Source organism: Leptodactylus fuscus, chromosome 1 (assembly GCF_031893055.1).
Source record: "Leptodactylus fuscus isolate aLepFus1 chromosome 1, aLepFus1.hap2, whole genome shotgun sequence".
NCBI classification, from domain to species: Eukaryota; Metazoa; Chordata; class Amphibia; order Anura; family Leptodactylidae; genus Leptodactylus; species Leptodactylus fuscus.
In genome coordinates, this window is record NC_134265.1 from 219,294,329 (window position 1) to 219,312,295 (window position 17,967).

Here is a 17,967-nt window from a genome sequence, read left to right on the forward strand (position 1 = left end):
TGTTCCACTGAAAATTTGTATGTTGGAGAGACCAATCAGAAGCTCAGAATGAGGATGAACGCAGATCGCAAAACAATTAGAGAACAAAGAATGGACCTTCCCGTGTCAAAACATTTCAGCAGAGAAGATCATAATATCACCAATGACATGAAAATTTTGGTTTTAAGAGGGAATTTTAAATCAAGGAAACGGAGACGGATTTATGAGTACAAGCTGATGACCTTATTTAATACTCTCGAGAATGGGATGAATCTATCACATGGGTTCATGGCATCCTACAGAAATCACTGAACTGAAACAGCCATGAAAGACATTCTCTGAACTGATAAGAACATTTCAAACTGATGAATTGTTTAGATGTTTAGTTGTATAACCAATAACCTTCTTCCACCCTCCCTCCTAGAATTCTATTCCTATGTGTCCCTCTGTACATAAATATGCACCCTCAGAAATTGTTTTCGATATACCTGAAGAAGAAGCTGAGAGCTTCGAAACGTTGTAGTCTGTTATCATTATTAGTTAGCCATTAAAAAAGGTATCAACACTGAAGACTCAAGTTTTTTGTTTTTATATTTCCTATCCACTGGCTAACACGGTACAAAACCAAACATTTTCCTTATACTAAAATTTACTAATAATAATTTATTATTATTATCATCATCATCATCCATCATATGACTGAGACAAAACATAGGGCACAGCAGAAATATTTGGTAGTGATGTAACTGTTATGAACCACACAATAACATTAACAGAGTATTTATAATGATCAGTAAATGGCATAAATAAAAATGGTGCAGTTGCTTATTGTGGGTTACTATTATTTTATGGGGTCTAAAGATATTTAGCAGTGCCACAACCCTTGAAAAGTCTACTTCCATTTTTGCCACAATTTGCCTGTGAAGGGCTCTCCCAGGTTGATGACTCTGGAGAACCTGACTTACTGTCTACACATGAAAAGCTGCGTGAATTGGTGTTACGACACAGGTATAAATCAAAAAGGTGGACAACTGACAAACAAAGCCACCAGTAAGACTATTACCGTCACTACAATTTATAATATGTGCCTTGGTAATAAATCAGAGAATAAAAAAATGGGAGTTCTATTTTAACACCCGTTTATAGCAACTGCCATAAGCATAAACACTCTGTTGAGGTATCTCCAATACATAGCTGCTCCCAAGAAAGATTAAAAATATATGATAGCTGTAACCAGGGCCTCCGATAGGCCAGTATTACCGCTACTGGCGTCAGGGGCCCGGCCAAATTGAAAAATGGGGGGGGGCCCGGTTTTGGCCGGCCCCCTGGCGCCCGCAGCAGCAATTGTGCCCTGGGCTGGCGTCACTGTAGTATAGTCGGGCAAGTCCCGGGGCCCACAGAGCCTCTTGGGGCCCCCCGGCACTTGCCTGTCCCGATTTCATCGGACGCCGATGAGCTGAATACACAGGCGATTAAAGCAGGAGCTCAGCTCAGCTTCTGCTTTAATGCTGCGCCCGGCTTCGGCGTGTGTAGGCGCGATGTGATGACGTCACATCACGCTTACACCTGTTAGTGGAGTGAGAGGAGCGTCAGAGAGAGGAGCGGCGAGGGAGCGATGGAAGGAAGGGTGAGTGTAAATAAGTGTTTGTTTTGTGTAACATAACATAATGAAGGGGGCCCATGAAACTGGGGGGCAAATGAAGGGGAGGGGGGGAACGGCATGACACTGTGGAAGATGAAGGGGGTGGGGAGAGAATGGCATGACACTGGGGCAAGGGGGGGAGAATGACATGACACTGGGGCAGATGAAGGGGGGGAGAATGGCATGACACTGGGGCAGATGAAGGGGGGGAGAATGGCATGACACTGGGGCAGATGAAGGGGGAGAGAATGGCATGACACTGGGGCAGATGAAGGGGGGGAGGATGGCATGACACTGGGGCAGATGAAGGGGGGGAGAATGGCATGACACTGGGGCAGATGAAGGGGGGGAAATGGCATGACACTGGGGCAGATGAAGGGGGGAATGACATGACACTGGGGCAGATGAAAAGGGGAATGACATGACACTGGGGCAGATGAGGGGGGAACGGCATGACACTGGGGCAGAGATGGGGGGACATGAAACTGTGGGCAGTTGAAAGGGGGAGAACAGCATGAAACTGGGGACAGAGATGGAGGGGGGACATGAAACTGGGGGCAGAGGAAGGGTGTATATGAAAGTGGGGGAGAGATGGAGGGGAGGCATATAATTTACAGGTGACTGTAGGACGATTATACTGTGTGGGAGCACATGAAAATGAATGAGAATGGGTGGAGTCAACAGAAAAGTGGGCGGAGCTAAATTTGTTACGGCGCGCTGCACATTTTCTCCCTCTTTCTACTCTTCAAAAGTTGGGAGGTAATACACAATTGGTATGTCACAAAATAAAGTAGTGTTAAAATGGGGGTGGGGGCAGTCAAGGTGTATGGGGCCCCAAAATTCCTGGTGGCGGCCCTGGCTGTAACATTTTAAGAACAGTACAAAAGCATTATTACTTTAATACGGACTTACACCTAACGAATGAAAGAAAAATGACATACCGTATATACTCGAGTATAAGCTGACCCGAGTATAAGCCGAGGCCCCTAATTTTACCACAAAAAAAATGGGAAAACTTATTGACTCGAGTATAAGCCAAGGGGGGGGGGGGGGAATGCAACAGCTACTGGGAAATTTCAGAAATTAAAATGGTCAGAGTTTTTGGGTGCAGTAGTTGTTGGGTGCTGGGAAAGGGGAGGGGGTGTTTTGGTTGTCTGTCTGCCCTTCCCTGAACTTGAGGACTGTTTTTTTTTTTTCCCCCACTTGGAATTCAGCCTGGCTGAATATAGGGTATCTGCAGTGCTCCTATTAACCCCTTCCTAATGGAACAGGATACAGATACCATATATATATATATATATATATATATATATATATATATATATATATATATCTGTATATCTGACTTAGTTGCCTATAGCTCAGAGCAGCTTTTATTTCTCCACAGCGCTATTAGAATTTAATGTTGCATTGTGTTTGGTTGCTGTGATCAACTAAGACCTTTTTTACTCCTTTGGACAGTTTAATAAACCTCCCCCAAAATGGGCTTAGTTTATCAAAACTTTCTTTGTTGTGCGTAGAAACTAAGCAGAGCTCAGCGGTCATTTTATGAGTAGTTTAAAAAGGTTATTGCTGCATTCTGGTTGCTATGGGCAACTTTCTCGGTTGAATTCTACTAAATTTGACAGGTCTAGGCATCCCTGACCTAGACTACCTTGATATCCACCCACTTTAATAAAAAAGTAGCAACTGAGGTTCAAAAAGAACAAAATGGTACATCTTTAGTGCCAAAACAGGCCGTGCACCATGAGCCACATCTACAACAGTATATACAACAGTACCCATAATACCTGCTAGGCAGGGTCTTCCAAGCTGAAAACTTGATATACATTATGCAGTGCTCTGCACCTAGAAACTGCTTATTAAACATCAAGCTTTAACCCCTTAAAGATGCAGTGTAGTTTGTATTTTAATGATCTGTGACTTTTTAATATTTTCTACCCCACCTTCCAAAATTCATAACTTTTTTAGTTTTCTGTCGACATAGCTAGGCAAAGGCTTAATCTTTGCATGCCAAGTTGTACTTTCATTTGGCATAAAGAAAGCCACAATTCTATCATAATCTTTTACATTTAGTTGTTATGGCGTTCGCTCTGTATATATAATGATATGGCAGCTTTATCTGGTGGGTCATTATGATTACAGCAATATCATATTTCTATTGGTTTATTACGTTTAAACATTTTTTCAAATAAAATGTTACTTTTTGAAAATGAACAATTTTCCGGGGGGACCCTATTTTGATGCCTACAACTGTTTTACTGTTTAGTTGACGGAGATCTGTAAGGGCTTTATTCGCAGGGCAAGTTGCACTTTTTATTGGTAACAACGTTTAATATATATGACTTTTTGATCACATGCATGACTTTTTCCACATTGCGGTATATATATTATTTTTTTTACGGGATAAATAACGCTATTTATGTACAGTGGGTGCTTATACTCACATGGGGATACTAGAGTTTCGTTAGTTTTTTTGTTTACGTTATGTGTTTTTTAATTGTAATTTGGGTTTTTCAAAATTTTTATTTAGTCTTAGTTTTTAACTTTTTAAACTTTTTTCCTGTCACACAAGGGGACTGGATCCTGTTATTGCCGATCCCCTGTGCAACGTATTGCAATACAAAGTGTTGCATCACATCTCATATAGGTTCACTATAGGAATTGAGCATAGGCAGTCAAAAGGTCGTTGCCATGGTAACCCCTCAGAGCTGGCTATCCAAGGGTTGGTGATCTTGCCCCTATTGACCACAGCATTCAGGGGTTCAATCTGCCTGAGTAACTTCCGAATGCTGTTACACAGCTGAGCATCAGAAGTAATATGGCGGGGACACCTCTCTATTCTCCCAAGTTCACCTGTGCTATGGGGACTGTAAAATTAAAGAGAGTCTATCATTGCAAAAAGTTCTTTCTAGCTAAACACACATTTGAATAGCCTTTTCTTGTTAAAACGCTTGAAACATTATGCAAATGATGCTCACGGAGCACCCTGGGCGTTCCTCAAGGCCTCCAAGCACCCCTCACATAATGCCTTTAACACCGCCCCTCTACTCCTTGTACTCTATCTCTCCTATTCCTTCTTGGCCTTTGAAGCCTTGCTGCTGTAGTTGAAATCTTGGACATGCGCAGTACCACTTCAGTCAGAGCAGACTGCGCATGTCCAATTGGCCATTTTGGTGTGCTCAGTTCTTTTGCAGGTGCAGTACATTGTCGTTGACCACAACAAAATGGCTGCTCGAAGCGGTACGGCGCATGCCCAAGATTTCAACTACAACAGCGCGGCGTCAAAGGCCAGGAAGGAGAAGAGACAGAGCACAAGAAGTGGAGGGGCAGTTTTAAAGGCGTGACACGAGAAGTGCTCGGAGGCCTAGGGGAACGCCCAGGGTGCTTGGTGAGGATCATTTGCATAACGAAAGAAAGTGTTTTAACAAGAAATGGCGGGGACAAGACATGAGGTAAAGGTAATAATAGAATAGACTTAGCTATTCTATTAGTTTTAGCTAAAAGGACTTTTTGCAATGATAGACTCCCTTTAAAGTAATGCCAACTACCACAGGTAACTTTACCTGTGGCTCTTGAGGGACCCAGTGCTGGTTCTGACCAAAGAAACTGGGATCAGAACCACCCCTTAACTCCCAAGTCTGGCATCAACAAAAACCCAGGCGACTTTAATTGAATTAAAACTCCCTGAACAACCTGTTTAATGTGGTAGCATAAGAGCGTACTTTCCATGTATTTTCTCTGCCACTAATTCTGAAGAATGTTGCGTGTGCAGAAAGCATGGCGAGCACATAAACCAATCACTGTGTGTTCCCTCTTGGAACGGACTAGGCATTAATGAGGGTGGAAAGTTAATTACACCAAATGCTTACTCAATGACATGTACGCATCTTCACCAAGTTCTGGGTTTTCTTTCACATTGGCATTACAATAATGAAACTATTGAAGAATAAGTGTTATAACCATACAACGAGAGGTACAGTAATAGCAAACAAGGAATGATTGTTGACTAGTGAGGTCTAGATCTTGTATGCAGCAGAAGTAACATCTTGCTAATTCTAACATAGTACAGTAGTTCCAGCCTTTCATTTAACACTCCAACAGCTGTCGACCTATTATATACTTGAGAACTTGCTTAATAAAGATAACTACAGTAACAAAATGTTGTAGCAGCCAATAACACAAAAAGACAACTGGATAACAAAAAAAAAAAAAAAAAATACAAGCAGGGTTTTTTGGTTTTGTTTTTTTTAAGTAGGTTGAACTTTTTAAAAGTAGTTCTTTTGCATATTTTTTATCATCTTAACCAACATCACAAGGGCTAACTAGTGATGTAAAAGTTGAATCATAGTAATTATATATTGTAGATAATAAAAATATAAACATTCTCACCTAAACAAGATGAATGTGTGCTCAGTACAGAAGAGTCCTTCTGTATCCTAAAAGGACAGTTCCCAACACCACAGCTATGTCCCATAAAAGTCCCTTGCTGCATTGACTGTCTTCGTTACCTGAGTCGATCCTTTTTTGTGCTAGAAGGGGAGGGGGGTAGAAAGCTCTCTAGTCTATGAATATTCAGAACTCACAGGTACATGGGATTGGCTTTGGAAGAGTGCACATTTATCTGGATTGTGAAAGATTGAATGGATCTGTCCTGGGAACAAGGGCTTTTACGGTACCTGTTTATAAAAAGACAGGAGTTACACAAGAAACTTTATACCAAGGATTCGAAGAGGAAATTACCAAACGTTACTAGGAACATACTCATTCTGTTTTATTGGGTTTTTTATTCATGCATATATTTGAGTAGGAATAGTTGCTGTTCTTCCTTTAGCATACATATTTTTATATGATTTCTTGCTTTTATCGACAAGTACAAATGACCAGGCAAGTATATAAGATTTGTAGCTTATTGTAGCTTGACATCAAACTGCATATACATGTATTCTACACAGGTAAAACTACAGATCAGTAACCTGTTAATGACACAAATATCTTCTTTCTTCCTAGCATCATATTCAACACAGCGTCACTGTCATCTATGCTGATGTCTGGTTCAGCAGCCACTGCACACATTAGCTAAAGTGTAAGGCTAAGGACCCACATAGCGTGGGAAAAATTGCGGTGGAAACGAATTGCGGTTTTTGTCGCAGTGCTTTTCATAGAAAGTCTGCAGAGTTTCCCTCTGCGGACTTTCTGCATCTGATACCTATATGGAAAATGTCAATGTTTCCCTAAGAATAATGTTTTCCTAGGTATAATTGATACGCTGTGTTTAACAGTGACTGTTTTTGAAATCGCAGCATTTCTGCTACAGATTTTTTGCTGCGTTTTGCAGGGGTTTTGACTCACAGCATAATTTTTATACACAGCAGTTCTGAGAAACTCAGCTTTCATATGACACCAGAGTCAGGTGGTATAAAACTGGAGATACATCTATTGAAATGAAATAATGAAATGACCCCCCCACCTTTGGTAACTGCTACAGATTCTCCCTGGCAATGCTCAGTTAGAGGGTTGCTCCCCCAAACATATTCAACTGCTGCCACCGAGAAAAGGGCCCATTATAGTGATAAACAACATAGCTTTTGTATGACACTTTCAGATTTGGAGAAAGGAACCTTGACCTCGTATGTAAATGAGGCAGTTGGTGCACTGTGGGTGGGCCTTCAGTTGAGTCCACTCAGTGTGCTCTGTTCATACCAAAGCCAATCCTATCAACAGAGAAAGTCACACTGGAATAAGTTAATTAACCCCTTCATTTTTGCATTTCCGTTTTCCCCTCCTCACATTCAAAGAGCTGTAATTTTTTTTCATTTCACAAAATCACATGACGGCTTATTGCTAAAAAAAAATAAAATAAAATTGTACTTTGTAATGGCACCATGTCCAATGTACTGGGAAGCTGGAATAAAGAAAAAAAAAACACTCAAAATGAGGTGGAGTTGGAAATAAAAATGCATTTGCGCCAATTGTTATGGATTTATAGAGATTCTATCATTAGAATCCTTTTTTTTTATTTTTTTTTTTTAACTGAGACCATGTCGGAATAGCCTTAAGAAAGGCTATTCTTCTCCTACCTTTCTTTTTCTGATCAGCACCTGCCGTTCCTGAGAAATTTCTTATTTATTCCATATGCAAATGAGTTTTCAGACAGCATAAGGGGGGGGGGGGGGGTTCCCCTTTGCTCAAAAAGCACCGGGGGCGTCGCCTGTGCAGTCCAAAAGCTCTCTAGGGCCGGCTGAGCATGTCTTACATGAGCCCATTCAGCCATAGGAAAACAGACACTAGATTCACATTTGCGCCTGGTATCCGTCCACTTGCAAACTGCTTAAAGAAAAAAAACGGTTTAGTACAAAAAGGATTCTAAACCGTATACAGCAGATACACAAATCTGTCTTTTTAGAGGGTGTCTGTTCAAAAAAAAAAAAAAAAAAACCCAAGACCGTTTGTGTCCATTTTTGAGCAATCAGGTTTTTTTTTCCCTCCATTTTCTGACCATGCGCAGAAGAAAAAACTGATTGCAAAATGGACACAAACCGATTACTATCCATTTGAGGTATATGGAAAGCCGATTAGGACGGGTTCACATCTGCACCCAGGAGACGGAAACCCGGCAGGCAGTGTCCGGCCGTGAGCGAAAGTTTTTTTTTTTTTTTTTTTAACCGGACAGAAAATCCTGGATGGCCGACTTTGTGACTGGTTAAAAAAAAAAAAAAAAAAACCGGTTTCACCACGGAGAGGCAGAAGATGCTCATGGGTGGACACTTTGCAAACCCATTCAAATGAATGGCTTTGAAAACTGACTGCCAGTTTCCGTCTCCTGTCCAGTTTCTCGGGCAGAAGATGGAAACCTGGGAATGGGGGGGGGGGGTGTATTTGAATTTTTCGTTTTTTTCTTTTTCATACCTTAAGGGTCCAGTCACGCGGAGTAACGTGCCGCATGACCTGGCACGTATACGGCGTGTGAGATTTTGAGCACCGTAAAGCTCCCATTGATTTCAATGGGAGCCTGGATCGTATACACCGCGTTATTTTGCGGCCGCAAAATAACGCTGCGTATACGATCTAGGCTCCCATTGAAATCAATGGGAGCTTTTACGGCGCTCAAAATCTCACACGCCGTATATGTGCCAGGTCATGCGGCACGTTACTCCATGTGAATGGACCCTTACAAATTTTTTACTTTTATTTTCATCACTCTTACAATACTAATGTTTTGCAGTGTATAGTAGACTCCATTGACTTCTATTACACGCTGTCTGAGACATCTCCACGCAGCCCCCTGTAACGCAGGGTTGTCATCAGTTGTCTTCAGTTTTTTGGTGCAAATTACGCTGCAATTCTGACATTTAGCTTTATAAATTTCCCTTATTGTATCACAAATGTAATCTCAAGCTGCTGAATACCTTCTCGACTTTTATTTACACCTTTTTATACCTCTCTCGACTGTGGTTATCTCTCTTGCTACCTTTGTTTTCCCTTTAGCTCCTGGTTCTGTGAATATTATTATTGTTATTAAATAAATGGGAATTATTGTGCCTCACCTCTACAACTGATGAGCGCCATGATGACTGCACCCCCTTCTATGCTCCTATATCTTTTTTTTTAAGGTTTCGTTCTCATCCGTGTTGGTATAATGTTCGGGAGTGCGCATGAAGTAACTCCTCCCCCCCCCCCTTCCTGAACGCATTTGCAAGCAGTACAGTAAAACCACACAGATTCCCATAGACTATAATGGGGTCCGTGTGCTTGCCGCTAGATCTCCACAGGGAACATGCTGACAGGAAAGTAGTTCACAACTACTTTCCTGTCGGCATGATTCATGCGGGCAGCGTGTGACAAGCACACGGACCCCAGTATAGTCTATGGCAGGGGTAGGGAACGTACGGCTCTCCAGCTGTTGCAAAACTACAACTCCCAGCATGCATACTGGCTCTGTTGTTCTTGGAACTCCCATGGAAGTGAATGGAGCATGATGGGAGTTGTAGTTTCACAGCAGCTGGAGAGCCAAAGGTTCCCTACCCTGGTCTATGGAGTCCATGTCCTTTCACTGCACACCACTTGCAAATGTGTTCGGTAGTCCGTTTGGGGGGTGGAGGGTCCACATGCGGACTCCCCGAACGGATTACCAAACTCAGATGTGACCCAAGCATAACAGGGTTTTGAAACCAATTTCCTACCCCACCTATTTAATTATTTTCACACTTTTGCTATTAAAACTTTTACGGAAACTTTCAATTAAACAACAAAAGGTGGACATAAAGGCATCCCTGTGCTGGATGACTTAGCTGCAAATACGTTATCACCTCTACATTACAATTAATTGTGGAAATTGAAACCTAAAAGTTGTCTTACAACAAAGACTAAGGCCCCACTTTGTAGAACACCGCTCAATAATTTTGTGGAAAATACCACAAGGAAAATACATCGTGTTTTCTTTCGTTATGCTTTGTGGTTTTCCTGGTAAATTACAGTTTCTGTGAATGGCTCATGTGAAAGCAGGGGCACACAGTGCTGAAGTGCATGGCAGTTTAAAAATGGTCTACCATTTAATGCATCACAAGATGGGTTTCCATAGACAGCCGCACACTAGACTAAGTTACATGCAACCATTGCGAATGTTACAGTGCCCAGGTATAAAGTAGGGTCAGGGGATAATCATACACATTAGGGAGAGTGTGTGTCTACATAGGCGTATGGAGACTTACAAGTCATTCCTGCTCCACTAGGGATTCTGGGTAAAAAATATGCAAATCTATTCTCCAGGATGTAAATTAGGAGAACAGTGCCTCTGTACACTTCCCTCTAGGGACAGCCCCCTTAACATCATGCATGACTCAGTTAATAAGCCTACTGACATAATGCGGGGTTTATTGCCAAACTAGTATTTCTATTCCAAAAGGAACAGATTCCCAGCTATGGACAGCGCTGTTTCGGTCTTTTGGACCTCCTCAGCATAGCGCAGGGATACTAGAGGGCAGCATACAGAGGCACTGTTCTCCTAATTACATCCTGGAGAATAGATTTGCATATTTTTTTACCCAAATATAAAGTAGACATAATGGTACATACATAATTTTAGGGATTGGGCTAGGCCACTTATTTCCATTGCAGTGTAACTAACACTACAGAATGTAAAAGATGTTTGAGATGGTTAACTGCTTCTAACATTATGGAAATAGTTTGGGGAAGACCCATTCATTTACAGGAGCACTGTTATGTGCACAAAGTGCAACCCATAAACACATTGTTTGACAAGAGGTTTAGGTAAGGTTAGTATGAAAAAGTTCTGTAACAGAGTGGAATAAATTGTACCACCATTTGTGAGACAGACCTTGGTAGCGGTTTTACGCTTTTAAGTTTTAAGTGAAAACTAAAAACTATAAAATAAGGAAAAGAAACAAATGTTATCGCCTGCTGAATATAGTCCGGAGTATAATAGACAGTGGAATCTTTAGTATGGCTAAAAAAATTGCAATTTCTGAAATTAAAAAGAGAGGTATAAATTATTACCCATTTAATGCTTGTGCCGAGATGATTTTTGCACCCAGGCAGCAATTTGGATTAGTAGTACAACTATCTGTATTTGAAATAGTAGGTAGGAAGCAAAGGGAGAAAGCACTGCCTGACACAGAACTCACTTGAGCACAGCACTGCCAAACTCTTTATTTGGGATCATTTACACAGATAGTATCTTAGAAATGGGTTCTAGGCTTTACTGCACCCTTCAAAAACCAGATCGACAAGTTCCAGAAACTACCTGAAAGGGAAAGCCAACCTTTCAATTTCCTTGGCAACAGTTTAAACAAATTTGTCTATGGCCATTTTTTGTTTTTCCTAGGGCTTTAAATCTACTGTATCCCACTGGGAGAGAGGGTTTTCCAAGCTTAACCTGAAGTTAAAATAAACTAGCTGGCCTCAGATTAAATAAAGGGTCATTTTAACCTTTTAACATTTAATACCCAATTTAAAAAGGGACTTCCCTGTAATGACATAAAAACATATTCATGCACATATTCTGAAATAAACAATTATGTATTTAGAACAGAAATCTTACCTTTTTACACCACCTTATATTCACATGTAGATCCACTCCGTGATGGCTGTTTAACAGTGGTCCCATGACCACAATTTCTGAGGGTGACTACTCACATGACTGATATTTTAACAGTCTATTAAACATAGATCATGTCCTAATTTTACCTGTTTTCACAAATTTCTCATACACAGTAATGCATGATGGATCCAGGAGAAATGTATATTTTTCACGCTCATTTTAATCATCGATGGTGTGAATCCAGCCTTATGTCCCCTACCCCTTCAGCCCACTACCACATTAAAACAGAATGCTAAAGAGAACCATACAATTTCTAGAGGAGAGATACACTTCCACAGTCTGTTGCATTACCTATGAACTACAGACAGTTCCTTACTTACCACCCCTGGTACTATGCAGATGCATTGGCGTTTTATTTTTTTGTGTTTGTACAAAGCTCACAAAGGAGCCACAAGTATGTTCAGATGTCATTGCACATAAAAACAGGCAATAAAATAAAGAGTAGCAGAAAATATAGGAAAAGGGGGAAGGGGAAATGAAATATGACTTGCTCCCTTTGAGAAGGACAAGTCTCCAAGAGCTTCTACTTGGAAAGTTTTGGGAACTGCACTAGGTATTAGAGAGGTCAACACATTCAATTGTTTTCAAAACACAAAAATCACACAATAGTAGAAAAGAAAAAGTCTTTATTTACAATCTCCTGCACAACTTGAGTAGCTGTGAACTTACTAGTTCAATACATTTTAAATTAGAACTGCGATAAATGAAAAAGTTACATCATATGTAGTGTGTATGAACACATACATACACACAACTAAATAAACTGTTTTGTAAATACATTTTTTTGTTCAAAAAAAATCAAGTTATCTAAATATGATAAGTACCTATTCCTTTTAGAAAGGAAACATTTCTGCTAACTCATTTGCAGTGTATGTCCTGCAATACAGAAAGATACTGAAGAGGCGTGCAGTTATGCTGTACATTCGTGACAAGAGTTCGCTTTCTATGTTCTTGCTGCTAGTCACCCTGTGTTTGTTTGGCTGACTGACTGGCACCATTATGAGCTTTGTGGAGGTAGCTGGACAAACACGCCGTACTCCAGCGTCATTGCTTTCTGAGACAGCATTTGCAAAACATGTGAGTAAAAAAAGACACTGAAGAGCTTCATTAGGTCACATTCAAACATTTTTTTTTTATACGGGGAGTGGAAAACTATTTTTTTTCCCCCAACAACCTATAGCAGTTTAAAAAGGTTCAGGGGTTTCCACTTTATTTTTTCACCGGACAAGGCATTTTTTTCTTTTTACCAAAAAAGTTTATCTCCAATTTATTGTGCATAGTTTATTTGCTATTAGGCTTTAAAACCTGCCTAAATATCGGAATTTTTATGCTGGATATTGCTATTCATACATTGATATTATTTGAAACAATGTTGTGGAAATGCAAGTATCCAAATTATGTGAATACAGAATAATATTCTGTGCAGTTTCCTTGCTTTAGCTTAAGTTTTGAGACATGACCTGGTCTTGTCTGCATTTGGAGCCACCTTTGGAGTGTGGGGTTTTAATGTGGTCCTGCTTTTGTCTGGGCAAAGGTAAGGAGCAGTTGCATTTGTTGTGGTTCATTCGACATTTTGATTTACAGTTTTTACCGAGTTATCTGAGACTGTACTGTCTAGGTCTGGGGTCAGCTGATTCTCTGCTGGTCTTGCAGATCCAGAGTTTAGTGGATCTTTTTCTTCTGTCTCCTGTACCACAGTTCTGTCTGTAGTCAGGCACAGCTGTTCATCCACTGGAGTTCTAGTAAAGTCTTCTGTGTCTTCTAGCTGTGACTCTCTGGCATGATCACTTTCTTGGTTTCTGACAGGTTCTTCATTATCTGTGTGATGGCTCAAACAAGCTTCTGACCCACTGGGAGCGATAACCGGGTTTGGATTTGGTAGGTCTTTCTGCTAAGGAAAACAAACAAAAACCAAACAGCAAAGTTCAAACAATAACTATCCAATAAATATGATGGGATTATAATTTGCACATTTTAGAATTTTGTGCACAGGATTTCAGGATCATATTCATTTATCTGTTATAATGTCACCTGGTACAATTCCAGATGCCATATTTTTGGAATGCAGGGAATACAAAAGATATAAGAAAATACATATACACTACAATGTAGAACATGTTAAAATGTGGCATACAGCTTGATAAAGAGAACCTATGACTAGGTCTGAAAACCCAATGACATACAGTTCTGAATGCTGTTGTCACCCACAATGTGTTACTTTATCCAAATCCATTCAGCCATTCCATAGACAATCTCTTTTTAGTGTTAATGCACATTAGGGTGTACTAGCCAAGTGAGAACACTGTTGTCTTAATGGTCAAGTAGAGGATCAGATACTTATTTCTCTATGCAAAATGCAAATAAATTAATACAATGTGATTTTCTGGATTTTATTTTTGATATTCTCTCACTGTTAAAATTAACCTACCCTTAAAATGATAGACTGTTGATGTCTTTGTCAGTGGGCAAACTTATAAAGTCAGCAAGGGATCAAATAATTATTTCCTTCACTGTACATGCAAAAATTTTCATGGAGAAAAAAAATGCCAAGAGCTTACTATGTTTCAATAATCTCTTTCAGAAAAAAATATCAGGTATTGATGGGACAACCCCTTCAACCTCCTTTAGCATGCATACAGACGTCCATGATTACCGTATTTTGTAGTAGTCAGTAGAGATGAGCGAACACTGTTCGGATCAGCCGTTCCGAACAGCACGCTCCCATAGAAATGAATGGAAGCACCTGGCACGGCAAAGTGTACGTGCCACGATATGAGATATGAGTGTACGTGCCAGGTGCTTCCATTCATTTCTATGGGAGCATGCTGTTCGGAACAGCTGATCCGAACAGTGTTTGCTCATCTCTAGTAGTCAGATTGGAGAGCAGCTTCAAAAGCTGTCTCCTTGTCTAGCAGATTTGACACAACCATGTATTGCATAGTTGTCCATTCATTGGAATGGATGTTTAGAATATTTATTTGGGCTGGAGATGAATTTTATATCAACAGATTACTGTTAATACTGTTAACATTACAGATTAATGTTCGCAAAGGAACAAAACTACTTAAACCTATATAACCAATAATGTTTGCAATGACAATTTATGTGACTATTCTTTACTGACAGATTATTCAACATTTTTTGGACTTGATGGAAAATGTATTAGGTAGACTATAATGAGTTGATTAAATAACTATTGGGCCCACCTAGCTACTTGACAGTATTTGAAACAATTATTTCAGAATTCACAATTTCAAAACACTTGATACAGTCATGATACTATGAAGGGTTTTTTCGGGGACTTATGTTTAGCATGAGTCATCAATATGTGATCAGTTGGGGTTGTGACATTACAGTCATTGTTCAAAGGGTACCACTTCAAGTGAAAAGGGCTGAGCTACAATACCCCCAGTCCCTATGAAATGTAGCTTATTGGGTTTGGTATTCAGTGAAGAAGCCCAATATTTTCCCCAAGTAGCTGATCTGTGGTGATGTTGGACCCCCTAATGATCACATATTCATGTCCTATTTGAAAGATAGTTCATACATTTGTAGGTTCTAGAAAACCCCTTTAGGATGTCTCTTCCGTATAAGGATTTGTTCTTAATTTCTAAAGTAGTATTGTCAAAGTAACAACATCTGGTTTACCCATGCATTCCTATACGAGGAAACAGATACCAGAGATATGAGAAGAATAAACCTTAAAGGGGTTGTCCCGTCACAAGGATCCTATCTATACTGCTTGTTAATGTGGATGTAAGACTTTTCCTAAATACATTGCTTCAGCTAAACTGATTTGTTTGTCCACTATCTTACTTTATTCAATTCTTTGTGGCCACAGCCCTGACTTAGCTGCTCATGAGTCAAGTGATGTATCTGCTGCTCTCAGGGGGAGGGAGGAGGGGCTAAGTGCAGGGAGCCAGCCTGTGTATCTAGCTATTCCTGTGTCTACACCATGTGACCTAGCCTCCTGTTAGCAGATAGAGGAGAGGAGCTGCTTTCATTTCTTCTGTTCTCCCAGTTATCAGGCTAGCTAATTGAATTGTGTTCATTATGGCAGAGACAGGCAGTCTCTGTATGTAACACAGTATGAAGTTGCTCCAGCCTGTACTTCATAGTCCAATATGGGTGGGCGGAGCTACACACGGATTTGGGGGCGGAGCTAAACGGCAGGTTGCATGTGAAACCCTGCCCACCAAATGATGCAAGAAACCAGGAAGAAAGAAGATTTTACAGGAGTATAGACTGGGGAGTATGTGAGGTGGGAATACCCCTTTAAGGATAATCTTTTCCTGTTGTATGGAAACTGTGGGAAAATGCACATATTCAAATATAAAAGCATCATAGAATAATTTCCATTATGTGTTTGTGATATGTAAGCCTATAGTGACTGACGGCACTTCAACGTAACAGAAACAAAATCCTGCAAATCCAGTGCACATACAGCTCAATATATCAGACCTTTCAACCACGGTCAGACTAAACATACATCAAATCACTTAATATTAATAATTGTATAAAAGGGACATTTAAGAAAAGTTATATCATCCCATTTTGTTAATTCATCAAAGGTTTACTCAACTTTGTCTTGAAGGAAAATTAATGTTTTAAATCCTTAATCAGATAGTCATATCAAACTGGTATTCACCACAAAGCCGCTGCCAGTCCAGAACAAGGGAAGCTCCTTTCGCCAAAGTGCCACAGCAAGGCTTGTCAGGAGGGTACAAGGAACTAAATAGAGCAGAGCAGGTTGTCCTCTTTGCATAAGAGCTAGTGCCACAAAAGTCACAAGGAGACCTATCCCATATGCTGTAAAAGTAAAAAAGAAAATAATTTAAATGCTACATTAAACAAAATGGATGAAAAAAAAAATTACTTTTCACACTGGCAGGTTATTAGCAGTAAATATCACAGAGGTCAAAATATAACACATATAACACATATATCACTAGAAGGCTGAGGCCCCACATTGTGGAAATGCTCCTTTTTCCAGTCCCTGCAAAGTAGATGAGATTCTAATTAATCCCATCCACACATTGCAGGAAAAAAAATGCTGCAGCAGAAGTGCGTGAATTTCAAAAATGTTTTCTGTGTAATAGCATAAGGTATATAATAGAAGCAGAAAAATGTGAAAAATGCTATGGAAAAAAAACAAAAAAATGTGATGTGTTTCCGGCGGGGTCTTTTTTGCAGCAGCTCACTATGTGGGGCCTTAACCTAAGGAGGTCTTTACATCACATCTGAAGACTATATTTAATTACCCGCCCCCCCAAATAAATATATTTCTGTCTGTTTTACCAGGCACAAAAGTTACTCTGGTTTTTGTCTGTCAAAAAAGGCTTTTTTTGTCTTGACTATGTAAATGGATGTATGGATTTATGGATGTTACAAACATTATGTGAAAATGTGGATTCCTGATACAGGCACCATCCTATTAGGTAACATGTAAAGGGGGGGGGGGGGGGTGAGTGTAAACAAAAATATAAGGGGTTACTTTTAATTTTCTGTAAGAAAGAGCTCTATTCATTTGAAAGGTATTTCTATAAAATGTTGTAGTGTTCAATACCAAAAGGATTTATAAAATCTATTAAGAATGACCAACATAATGTTGTGATATGTATTTAGATTCCATCCTTAACTATTTGATGCATGATAACATATTTCTGTTAAATCAAAATATGTAACACAAAGGAGATAATATGTGTATCATACATTTCAATCCCCTAGATAGGATAACACATTTATCTACAATACAGCACTACCACCTAGAGGAAATCCAAAATCATACTTACCGATAGTGCAAGCCAGGAAATAGATCCTTGAAGACTGAATCAGAATGTCAAATCTATGGCAATAAGCCACCAAAAGACCTGCAAAAAGACATGCATCATGATATTTGTTTCTGGCTACGACAAGCTGTAGGTAAAACATACCCCATCCTATAGCTCACAATAACCTCTGCTGATGTTGGTAGGGCTTTACATAACAGCTGATCTTTCTGAGATACATTGATTCTTTAACTCTCATAAACGTGAAAGGGATTCTGTAACTTTCATTCACTTCTATGGAAGTTATGGAAATAGCTTAGCTCATAGAGCTTAGCTTCTACCATAAATTTGGCCGCTACTGACAATCTGAATCTGACTAACAGCAGGGATGGAATAAAGGTAAGCTGCTGCTTAGGGTTCATTTTAGAGGGGAGACTCACACCAGAGATTTACAATAT

The 17,967-nt window shown here is 39.9% G+C and overlaps 2 protein-coding genes across 5 annotated transcripts in view; both read right to left on the reverse strand.

Moving 5' to 3' along the window:
* The window catches only part of TMPRSS9 (transmembrane serine protease 9), a 187,051-nt gene extending 180,908 nt beyond the window's left edge, over positions 1–6,143 (reverse strand). The window contains exon 1 of the mRNA XM_075282860.1: positions 6,014–6,143. The gene's annotated coding sequence lies outside the window, so the exon portion shown is untranslated. The remainder of the gene's footprint in view (positions 1–6,013) is intronic.
* A 6,207-nt stretch (positions 6,144–12,350) lies between these two features.
* The window catches only part of SPPL2B (signal peptide peptidase like 2B), a 42,043-nt gene continuing 36,426 nt past the window's right edge, over positions 12,351–17,967 (reverse strand). Inside the window, exons 13-15 of one of the 4 annotated variants that reach the window (XM_075283327.1) lie at positions 17,534–17,611; positions 16,390–16,550; positions 12,351–13,629 (exon numbers count right to left, since the gene is read on the reverse strand). In XM_075283327.1, the coding sequence (XP_075139428.1) occupies positions 13,303–13,629; positions 16,390–16,550; positions 17,534–17,611 (566 nt within the window). In that variant the 3' untranslated portion in view covers positions 12,351–13,302. Of the gene's footprint in view, positions 13,633–16,323; positions 16,551–17,533; positions 17,612–17,967 lie in introns of all 4 variants that reach the window. The other 3 variants (XM_075283320.1, XM_075283335.1, XM_075283343.1) reach the window with 3 other exon arrangements.